This window comes from Chenopodium album, chromosome 4, assembly GCF_948465745.1.
Source record: "Chenopodium album chromosome 4, dcCheAlbu1.1, whole genome shotgun sequence".
NCBI lineage: Eukaryota > Viridiplantae > Streptophyta > Magnoliopsida > Caryophyllales > Amaranthaceae > Chenopodium > Chenopodium album.
In genome coordinates this window covers 79,651,462-79,662,193 of record NC_137837.1, presented here as the reverse complement: position 1 = coordinate 79,662,193, position 10,732 = coordinate 79,651,462, and the positions used below count along the sequence as shown (strand labels likewise).

The 10,732-nt window shown below is 35.3% G+C and overlaps 1 protein-coding gene across 2 annotated transcripts; it reads left to right on the top strand.

Annotated features, from left to right (window-relative positions):
• Positions 1 to 1,048: 1,048 nt before the first annotated feature.
• LOC145629484 (calcineurin B-like protein 2) lies at positions 1,049 to 9,480 on the top strand. 2 transcript variants are annotated; one of them, XM_081682090.1, is made up of 10 exons: positions 1,049 to 1,212; positions 3,275 to 3,348; positions 3,748 to 3,902; positions 4,220 to 4,302; positions 5,087 to 5,146; positions 5,374 to 5,482; positions 6,097 to 6,149; positions 7,976 to 8,056; positions 8,949 to 9,061; positions 9,219 to 9,480. In XM_081682090.1, the coding sequence occupies exons 3-10, from the start codon at positions 3,779 to 3,781 to the stop codon at positions 9,274 to 9,276; spliced, it is 681 nt and encodes a 226-aa protein (XP_081538216.1). In that variant the 5' UTR covers positions 1,049 to 1,212; positions 3,275 to 3,348; positions 3,748 to 3,778; the 3' UTR covers positions 9,277 to 9,480. The 2 variants fall into 2 exon arrangements, with proteins under 2 accessions (XP_081538216.1, XP_081538217.1); XM_081682091.1 differs by having other exon boundaries at positions 1,051 to 1,212; positions 3,280 to 3,348.
• Positions 9,481 to 10,732: the final 1,252 nt, after the last annotated feature.

Sequence of the window (10,732 nt, the reverse complement as noted above, 5' to 3'; positions counted from 1 at the left end):
CTCGATAATTTAGTGACATGATCTTGCATGAGATTTATATGTAATTGCTAAATTGCACCATAAACAGATTACAAGTAGTTCATCACACCAATGTCTCTTGCTCACGTCGTTTTAATCCCCACCAACTGTATCAATTATATAGCTACACAAGTCCATCATGCTTATTGCTTACAATGACTCAACTTCAAACCACTAAAAACACATGACAATAATCATTACCACAAAAACAAATTAATCAACATTTAGAATGGTATATATAAGTCATCCTCATCTAAATACTATAACGATATAAAAACTATTTATATCCCGCATCTACTATTTGTCGCAACACATTCGCTATTAATGTCCATAATCACCAAGAATCCAATGTCTCTTGCCCATGTAGTTTTAGTCCCCAATTGTATCAAATGTATAGCTACAGAAGTCCATTTTGCATTCATGCATACAATGACTCAACTTCAAACCACTAAAAACACAAGATAAATAATCGTTACTACAAAAACAAACTAATCAAGATTTCGAACGAAATTAGTCATCATCGTTATAATTACAGATAACGATACAAAAACCATTTATATCGTGCATCAACAATTTGCCGCAACACATTTGCTATTAATGTCTATAACCACCAAGAATCCAATGTCTCTTGCCCAAGTAGTTTTAGTCCCCAACTGTATCAATTGTATAGCTACAGAAGTCCATTATGTGTACAATAACGCAACTTCAAACCACTAAAAACACATGACAAATAATCAATACCACAAAAACAAACTAATCAATATTTAAAACGGCATTAGTTATTCTCGCCGTAATTACAGATAACGATATAAAAACTATTTATATCCTGCATCAACGATTTGTCACAACACATTCGTTATTAATGTCTATAACCACCAAGAATCCAACCTCAATCGGGATCCTCCAAAATTGTAGAGTACAGGAGTACACCCCTTCGTACAACTGCCGGCCCTCCAAACCTAACCCTGATTCATACCAAATCAACAGTATAAAATCCAACTCAGTCAAGCTCAAGCAATACCCTATTTTTTATTCCAAAAAAAAAAAAAAAAAATCACTACCATCTTCTCTGTCTCTCTCTACTTAGCTGTCTGTCTCTGTTGTTGTGCCCCCCTCTCTCTCTCTCTCTCTCTCTCTCTCTTCCCTTTCTCTCTCCTACCTGTCTTCGAGACTCTGCTGCTTCATCATCGGAAGGTGAGAATTTTCTGTTTCTTGTAATTGCTTTTGTTTTTTCTGGATTGATTGAATTTTTACAGATTGAAGGATTTATTTGAAGTTCTGGGAATTTGTTGTGAGATCAAAATTGTTGGTTTTTTGTAAGAAAGATTGAATTTTGATGATTTTTTGTTTGTGGGTTTTTATTCAATCATTCAGTTCTTAAATTTTTATCTGAATTGTGTAAAGATTAGATCTTGATTATGTTAATTAGAGATTTCTGGATTTCTGGTTGTGTTTTTTTCTCTTCTGCTTTTGTCGTTAGTTGATTGAATCAATTCTGCAAGTGATTTTCTTTTCTGAAAAATAATCAATAAGAAAGCGAGCATTGTTTGCTGTTGCAATGATTCATGAATTGAATGACAAAGAGAGTGGTATCCGTTGTCAGAAATTCAGATTATTTTTTTAATCCTTATTTTAATTATTTATTTGTTTTTTTTTATATATATGTATCAATGTATGCAAATTTGTTGTGTGTGATTAAGAGTATAGACACCAGCAAGAAAAGTATGAAAGAGTTAGGGTTTCGGCTTTTCCGGTTGGTGTGTTGGGATATATTCACGTTTTGGCAGGAGGTAGGATACTTATATGTTGTGGCATTGATGCTTGATACACTCATACACTACAATGATAAAAGAGTAGTAGAAGATTGTGGTTTATCAGGAGATATGGATTGAGTGAGTGTGTTGAATGCCACCTTTTAAAAGTTTGAATTTTTTTTGTGGAAGTAGAAATGTAGGCATTGGGGTGTTGATTATGATTATCGGATATGATTTCATTTCACTTTTGCTGGGGGAAGGGGGCGGGGTGGTGACAAGAAGCTATTCGGAATTATGTAATTGTAGTCTTCTTAGATTGCTTTTGGGTTGAAAGCTCTGATTAAAATATCAGAATTTGGATTTAATAGTTTTAAATGTTGTAATTCAATCCCCGTTGAATTGCTTGTATGCATTATGAATTCAATTCTGGAATTTTGATATCAGAGTTGGTGTGGGCGCCTGTTTCCAGCCAAGGTTTAGTAGAGGAAAGGAGAGAGGCAAAATGGAGGTTATCTGTAGGAAGGTTTAGCAAGTTGATATATAGGTTGCAGGGAGGGGTAAAATATTCTATGAGATCAGGTATGTACGTTGGAGGACGAAAGTGGGAGGAGGAGTTGGACTGTTGCAATTGCAAGTCATATTTTGGTAACTAGATATTTGAAATCTTCATATTTTATGGAAACCTGGGTCAATACCTAATAGAAACACGCTTGTGCTTCCAAACATATAATTTGCCTCTCTTCTTGGATTTTATTGAAATTCAGGTATTAAATACATCATAAAGGAGCTACGAGCTAGTGCATGAATATGATATACAAATCATGTTAAGTAGTAGAAAAACCTAATCCTAGATCCTTTCAAAGAGAAGTACCTTAAAATGAAAAGAAACACAATTCTATACAACAAAGACTCCTTGGGCTTTTGTTCAGGCTTATGTTCCTTTCCGTAGATTGTAGTGCCAGAGAGATTGTTTGAGTCCACCATGATTACGTTTGCTTGTTCATCTAAAGATTTCCTACTGGGCTTGGGGATAGTTTTGGAGAAGTTATGATTAAAAGAGTACAAGTGTCCATCATTTCTATAAGTAATCTGTTTGTAAATATAAGAGAATGATTTAAATCCCCTCCTTGTTTTGGAGTAACCTAACGTACTGCATCTATCTGTGGTACTAGAACCGTTTAGTCCACTGGTATCCACCCCTCGTAGGCTGAGATTTTCATCCTATGCCAATATCGCTAGCAATATCTTTTGACAAGATTGTTTTTTGTGATGTAGATTTTTTTTTTTTTTTTTTTGTGAGGCAGAAGTATGCTTGAGGGAGGAAAATCAGTCAAGATGTTTTTTTTTTTACTCTGTAAACAAAGTGTAATAATAAAAGGCATGCTTTTACTTACTGTGAAGTTAGAGCAGCTTACTTTAGTAAAAGTGCTATTCTTTGGGCGTCTTCTTTTTTACTGTCTATTTGGTGTGGTTGATAAACTTGTGGTTGATTTTTGGAACAGATCAGTTGGAGAGCTCCACAGTGTAATATCTTATTCAACTGAAGCCAGCAGCAATATTTGGAAATGGTAAACAGGTGCGTTATAGTATATAGCGAACAGATCTTTTGGTCGATGCTTCTAAATGATGGTAAAGGAATAGAATTTTTATGTTATTTTGTATGGTATGTCTCATGCTGATTTTCATGGCGATGTTTGTCCTTCCTTTATTAACTATTTTCTTCATGAATTTCTATTACCATTCATTACTACCTTAGACGTAATATTGAGTAGTTAGGGGTATTTAGGAAATTTTTTACCGTGGACATTGACAATTTTGACATGGGATTTTATTTCAAAACAGCGTACTGTTTATCATCTTTATCTTTATCTTAATTTATTACTGCCCACCAAACAGGTTGTATATGTTTTTTTTCTGGTTTAAATTTTATACCAGTATAATTCAAACTACTTAAACCTTTGGCTAAATCCAACAGGTATGGAGACTTTTGATCTACAGCAATTATCATGGTGCAGTGTATAGATGGAATTCAGCATTTATTTCTTTCCATTTTGCGGTGCTGTGAAATTGATGGTACTAAACCGCCGCGAGGTCTTGAAGATCCTGAGCGTCTAGCGAGGGAGACTGTCTGTAAGAAACAATTGACCTGTGCCTTTAGTTTGTGAATCATTAACATATTTAACCGCACTCTGAATGGTTTATAAGTTAAGCTTCTGTGATCTTTATTCAGTAGTATTCACTTGCAAATACAGTATCCAAATATTTAGTCATACCTTAAAATCCTTGGAAAATGAATATTTAGGATAAATAAAAAAATGAAGTGTATAAAATTTATATGATTAAAAGGCTGTGCACTGTCTAGTTACTACTGTATACTATACCACACTGTGCTCTGATATATGATCTGGTATAACATCTCCTTAATTGAGTTAACTTCTCCAATGCAGTTAGTGTGAGTGAGATAGAGGCACTTTATGAGCTTTTTAAACGAATCAGCAGTGCTGTGATTGATGACGGCCTCATCCAAAAGGTTTGCACACCCTTTTTTTGAAGGCTATATTTCATTTGTTAGTCTTTGCTATTCAATATGTAAAACTGTTTCTGGATTGATTAAAATATGTAAATCTGGCAGAGTTATAATTAATGCTCACTTTACAGTCACCAATAATACAAAATTTCTCATTCCTATTTATGAGTTTGTTTAAAAACTTCTTAAATGTCTTGCATGATGAGTATAATGAAAAACGTGTCAAATAATGTCACTAAAAACAAAAAGGTACTCCTTCCGTCTCTTAATTACGCGCCTGTTTTCCTTTTAGGAGAGCTCAAAATGTTTTGCTTTTATGTGAATCTTTTTATTTAAAGGTTGTACTTTTTGACAATATTACCCTAGTAAAACTTATTTAATTCCACCTATCTCCCTTAATTTTGCTGAGGTGGCGTCTTTTTTCTTTTCTTTTGTACTATTGATGCCTTTTGACGTCAAATCCCAATCACACTTTTTTTTCTTTCTCTCTTCATTATTTTTTGACCAACTTTTGTTTTTCTCTCTCGTTTTCTTTCTCTTCAACCCCACATGCACAATTGTACTTGATATCATGGGATTTGAGGAATTTCCAATTTCCTTAATTCCCGTAAAAAACTCAAACGGGGACGTAATTAAGGGACGGAGGGAGTAGATATAAATCAAGATGTCTCATGAATCATGATGGAAAGAATATAGTGGGAGACATATTGGCTTTATTTATTTTTTTTTTTTTTCCTGTTAACCTGGCGTAATGAGAATGAGTCCAATTTTATTTTGTACTTTGCAGGAAGAGTTTCAATTGGCCTTGTTTAGGACCAATAGAAGGGAGAGCTTGTTTGCTGATAGGGTAAGTCCTCTGGGTAAAACTGAAGGTGCCCTTGCATGAAAGTTAAATACTTCCTAACCATGAACTGTGGAACACTCTTTCTTATCCAAATGCGTCCTCTCCATTGTCTAGCCGCATGAGGATTGAATACTTTTTCTTTGCTTGCCAATTTCTAATTTTTCTGAGCATAATTTGATGATACATCTCTTAGGGTTCTCGGTTATGGCAACCATTTTTTTTTTTTGCAGGTCTTTGACTTGTTTGATACAAAGCATAATGGAGTTTTAGGCTTTGAGGAGTTCGCTCGTGGACTCTCTGTATTCCATCCACAAGCTCCCATCGAACAAAAAATCGATTGTATGTCTCTGTCTCTCTTTATCTGGTTGATAATTTGTTGTCCTTCCAATTCTAAATTAGAGAATTCTGAGGGTAGTAAGCCTGAAGGTCAAAAGCTGTAGATCTTAGTTTTGCTTTGCAACACCACCAATATAGGGATCTAACTTTCTGAAAGCATGTCATCAGCTGGTTATAGATATGTCATGTCCGTTGCCATCCTATTTTATAGCATTATAATGATACTTTTCTTTCCCATTGGCTCTCTTCTGCTTCTTTTTTTTTTTTTTTTTTTTTTAAAAAAAAAAAAAAAAAATATGTATATGTTATTGTTCTTATTTATTATGAACACCACCAATCTAGGGATCTAATTTTCTGAAAGCATGTCATCAGATGGTTATAGATTTGTCATGTCCGTTGCCATCCTATTTTATAGCATTATAATGATACTTTTCTTTCCCACTGGCTCTCTTCAGCTTCTTTTTTTCAATATGTATTGTTATTGTTCTTATTATTATGAATTGCCATATAGAGCAAAAATTGTGGAGAGTAGGGGGTGAATCCTTGTTGTGCATTTCCATACATCAATAGATTTTCTTGTGTGATTCTAATAACACAAGCTTACCCATTTTTCGCAGTTTCTTTTAAGCTTTATGATCTCAAGCAACAAGGTTACATTGAGAGGGAGCAGGTGAGTTGTAATTCCATCTGTTTTGTCATTGATTACTAAATACTGACGTGCTGAATATGGGCTGTTGAATTGTTGATTAATGCATAATAAAAACTTATGTGTTACTCCTCCCCCCCCCCCCCCCATCCCATCCCCTTCACCCCCACCCCAAAAGCATGACAATATGGCATTCATTCATTAGTTCATTAAACTCATGCTACAATAGGAGTTGTTCGTAGCTTACTTATGCGTGGACCAGCGATTGGCTTGAAAATATGAATGGATTAGGCATCTAGGCATTCTCCCTAGGTGAAAAAGGTGACCCAGGTAGGAGAGAGATATAAATGTTGAAAGATCTATGTTAGGTTTCAATTAGCATGATGTCCTAAGTATATGTTGATCAAAGCTGGTCTGTATTTTTTTTACTTTACTTTAAGAGGAACCAATTCTTGAGCCCTTGATAAGGAGCACAAGTAAAATCAAATAAATAAGTGACATTGCTGCACTCAATTTAACACTCCTTTGGCTTTATTTGTACCTAAAGGTGTAGTATAAGCCATACCCACCTGGCCACCTCCCACTGGTTTTATAAATCCTATATCTTGTGGGTTTGAGATATGGGTATGAAAATTAATATTTTGTTAAACAAGTACAAGGTATAGGTTTTATCCATTCTAAACTCGTACCTTTTTTTTTTTTAAAGCTTCTAAACTCATACCTTATACCTGAGTCTGCTTATCTCCAACTCAATTACTTGAACCAAACATTCCCTTAGAGCTTTCCCCGACAGAACTCCCTACATCTTCAGTTTCCCGACTTCACTCCCCAATAAGAAAAAAATAAATAAAAAAGGAATGGTAGAATAAAGAACTCAAAGTATGGTTTTGCTGTACAAGTATGAAACTTTTTTGCTGATAGTAGTGAATAAAAGAGCCAAGTTTCTTGAATTGGCTGAGGTTGATGACAAGGGCCAATTCCCAAGGGCTGGGACCATTACATACCAGTCTGTCACCTGCCAAGTCCGAGAAAATTAGGGTTGCTTCTGGTCCCTAGACTCCCTACGGTACCCTAGTTACTTGGTACACTTTGGCCATGTGAGCCATTTAATGATGATTTCAATCTGGTCCTGCCAGACCTTGCTCTTAGTCCCTTTCAGTCATGGCCGTTAATGCTAATTGAAATTATTGTGATCCTTATGTAGTTAAGAGCATTTTCCTTAAACAATCAAGCTTGATATTTTTTTTTTCCTTTTTCCAAAACGTGCATAATGCAAACCGCTTAGTACTTCAGTTCCAATTGTCCAGTTGGTGACTAAATGCTTAAACACTCTGACAAGATTCTCCTCTATCAACTTAGTTAAATTGCTTGAAGGTCTATGTTTCCCTTCCACCTATGCAATGTTGCTTTAAGAAGAATGATGTTACTCTTGACTCTGATCAAACTGAATGTGCAGTCAATAACATCATTGAAATCTCTTGAATTTACTGAAACTTAGCCTGATAAAAAATGATGCTTTCTTTTTGGAAGGCAGGATATTTGTGAAAAGTTCCTCAATTGGATACCATACTATCTATGGTGACATCTATTATTAAACTTATCATATCGCAAAAGTCCATGTTGTAGCAGTTCTTATTTCAATCATTATGTCCTATCATGGTGGTATTTTCTACTCACATTTTGTGACAGAATATCAGTATAATTATTCAGAAACCATCCCCAATACTCTTGTTGATTTTGCATCATCAAATATTGAAATTTGCTGGCTTACCCTTGCTACTGTTTTCTGAGCAAATGTTATTCTTGATTTGTCTCCTCTGAGCGTTCTTGCAAACATGTTTTTTATACAGGTGAAGCAAATGGTTGTGGCTACATTAGCTGAAACTGGTATGAATCTTGCAGACCATGTTATTGAAGAAATCATCACCAAGGTGCGACATCAACCCCTCTCTCCCTCTTTTTTCCCTTTTAAAATATTGGTTTTTAGGTACTTTTAAAATTTTGGTTTTTAGGACTGCCATAAGACCAGTGTTGCTCTATGGTACAGAATGTTGGGCTTCTAAGAAAGAGCATATTAAAAAGATGGAGGTTACGGAAATGCGCATGTTAAGGTGGATGTGTGGAAACACTTTAAGAGATAGAATCAGAAATGAGGTTATTCGCAAGAAAGTAGGTGTGGCGGGCATTGTAGATAAATTAAGGGAAAATCGTCTGCGTTGGTTTGGACATGTAAGACGGAGACCCGAGGGTGCACCGGTGCGAAGAGTGGAAGAGTGGGACCATGGAGGGATTAAACGAGGAAGAGGGAGACCAAAGATGACTTGGTTGGAAGGAGTGAGGAAGGATATGAAGTGCATGGATTTACGTGAGGATGAAGTTTTGGATCGTAAGGGATGGAGGAGAAAGATTTATGTTGATGACTACACGGAATAATCAAAGTTGGTTCATGTTAGCCGACCCCACTTTTGGGATTAAGGCTTTGATTGATTGATTGATTGATTGTCATTTAGGTTAGGCTGTGTATTTATTAAGGATAGAATCAAAATAAATCAGGTTTAAATTTCATTTTCCTTTGTTTAATTCCTTGATAGAAGGGAAGTGGAAACAAAGGGATGGAAGGGAGGAGTAGAGGAAGGTGTAATCTCTTGTGAACAATGTGTTAACCGAAATGTTTTCCACCCTTGGGAAACTATTTACAACTAAACAATTTTTCCTTTTACCCCTTTATAAATTAGGTGACAAATTTATGTGCTTAAAGAAGTCTGTGTGGACTTTAGTCTTTGACTTGTTGGGACTATAACTAATTCATGATTCTTCGTGCAGACCTTTGCTGAAACAGATACCAAACAAGATGGTAAGATTGACAAAGAAGAATGGAGAACCCTTGTCTACCGACATCCTTCACTGCTGAAGAACATGACCCTTCAATATTTGCAGTAAGTCCACTCAATTGCTACTCATAAATCATAATACTATGAATCTATGATGGTCCCTTGACTTCAAGGAAAGAAAATTTTCAATTTTGATTGCTGGATAGCAGAATTGTCATTTTTTTTTTTTTAATTTCCTGATGTTCTTATTTGTTTTTGGCAGGGAAATTACAATTACATTTCCGAGCTTTGTGTTCCATTCTCAAGTTGATGATACCTGAGTTCCATTCAAGTTTTGATCTTTGGATCGTTTCATCTGTTGATTTATTGATTGATTTTGCTTTTACCAGACAAATATTCCAGTATGGTTTTTTTTTCCTTTATGGAACCCTTTTGTACAGACTACAGAGGTTTGAAAGAATTGCTTCATATACTTTATGAATTATGATTAGCTTTTAAATAATGTAATCTCTTTCTTTTGCGTACTTTTTTCTCATTTGTCTTTCCTTGTTTGTAGAATTTTTTCATTTTTGAAAATTTGGGTCTGCCCTTCCCTTTCCCCTCTCACAAGATTTCAAAAAGTCATTTTATCAAGGATTTTTGGTGACATGGTTGGAATTTAAGATACACCATATCACCCTCAATAGATTGTACTTGTATTTCTTGTCATTTATGCTGCTCATCCTTTGTTGTGCTCGTGACTAGTTGAAACCTTAGTTCTTTTAGCATCGGTGTCTCTCCCAACCTTTGTCAATTGTGTGTGTGTGGGTTGGGGAGCGGGAGATAGAGAGGCTTAGCTTGAAAGGACATTCCTTTCACTCTTCACACTTTGAAGGGAATTTGTGGAGGTTTGAGGGAGAACACTGGTTTGGTCATTTGTTCTGCCTTCTGCCTTGTATTAGTTGTATACACTACGTATTTAAAATGTACTTTTGAAGTATATGATCCTTTAAACAGTTGCTGGTCTTGTGGAAGCTCTAATAGCAATGAAATGACGATGAACTGATTTATGCATCATAATGGCATTAACATATAGTCCCCTTGTCACAAACAATAAGATATATATATTACTATGTTTTGATCTGTACTTCTTTGACTCGCAAATGTAATTTTACATGATTAAAAAAAAAAAAAAACTAGCCAATTTTCTTTGATTTGCAAATGTATTTTTACATAAAAAATTAATCAATTTTACTATTATAGCCTTACTAAGGGTCTGTCCTCATACGTTTATTTTCAGTTCAGCTCAGTGCAGTTTAGCTGATTTCAGTCTATTAGAACAGGTCCTAATTCCTCCATTTTTTTTATTACATACATCACTTTTTTTAAAAAGAGTTTTAATTTAAATGCATCACTTTTCTTTTCGTCCTAATGGCTCTTCATAAGACTAACAGTAAAAAAATTTCTTCTTGTACTCTTGGTTATCATCATCAATGATCAGATCTTCCTGATTTTCTTATTCTGTTTACGACTTTGTTTCTTTCTAATCCATTATCATTTTCATCATCACTGGTGGCGATGCCCTCCAAGCCTCCAATTTTGATTTCCCTACCCAGGATAGGATTGCATACTCTGACTGCCTTGTAATATGAGTCGTTATCAGGACTTGTCTTAGGCAGAAGTGGTAGTGGTAGTGGTAGTGGTGGCTGTGCCGCTGTGGGCTAGTATCAACAGTGTGACTTGAGTAGTCTGTGATGAAAACCAGCAATCCGTTACATAACAGGAATATACGTATGT

Excerpts from the sequence above, each read along its gene's own strand:
- LOC145629484 (XM_081682090.1), top strand. The coding sequence starts at position 3,779 with ATGGTGCAGTGTATAGATGGAATTCAGCATTTATTTCTTTCCATTTTG. Across the intron at positions 5,147-5,373 it reads AGAGCTTGTTTGCTGATAGG|GTCTTTGACTTGTTTGATAC; the intron begins GTAAGTCCTCTG and ends TTTTTTTTGCAG. Across the intron at positions 8,057-8,948 it reads TTGAAGAAATCATCACCAAG|ACCTTTGCTGAAACAGATAC; the intron begins GTGCGACATCAA and ends TTCTTCGTGCAG.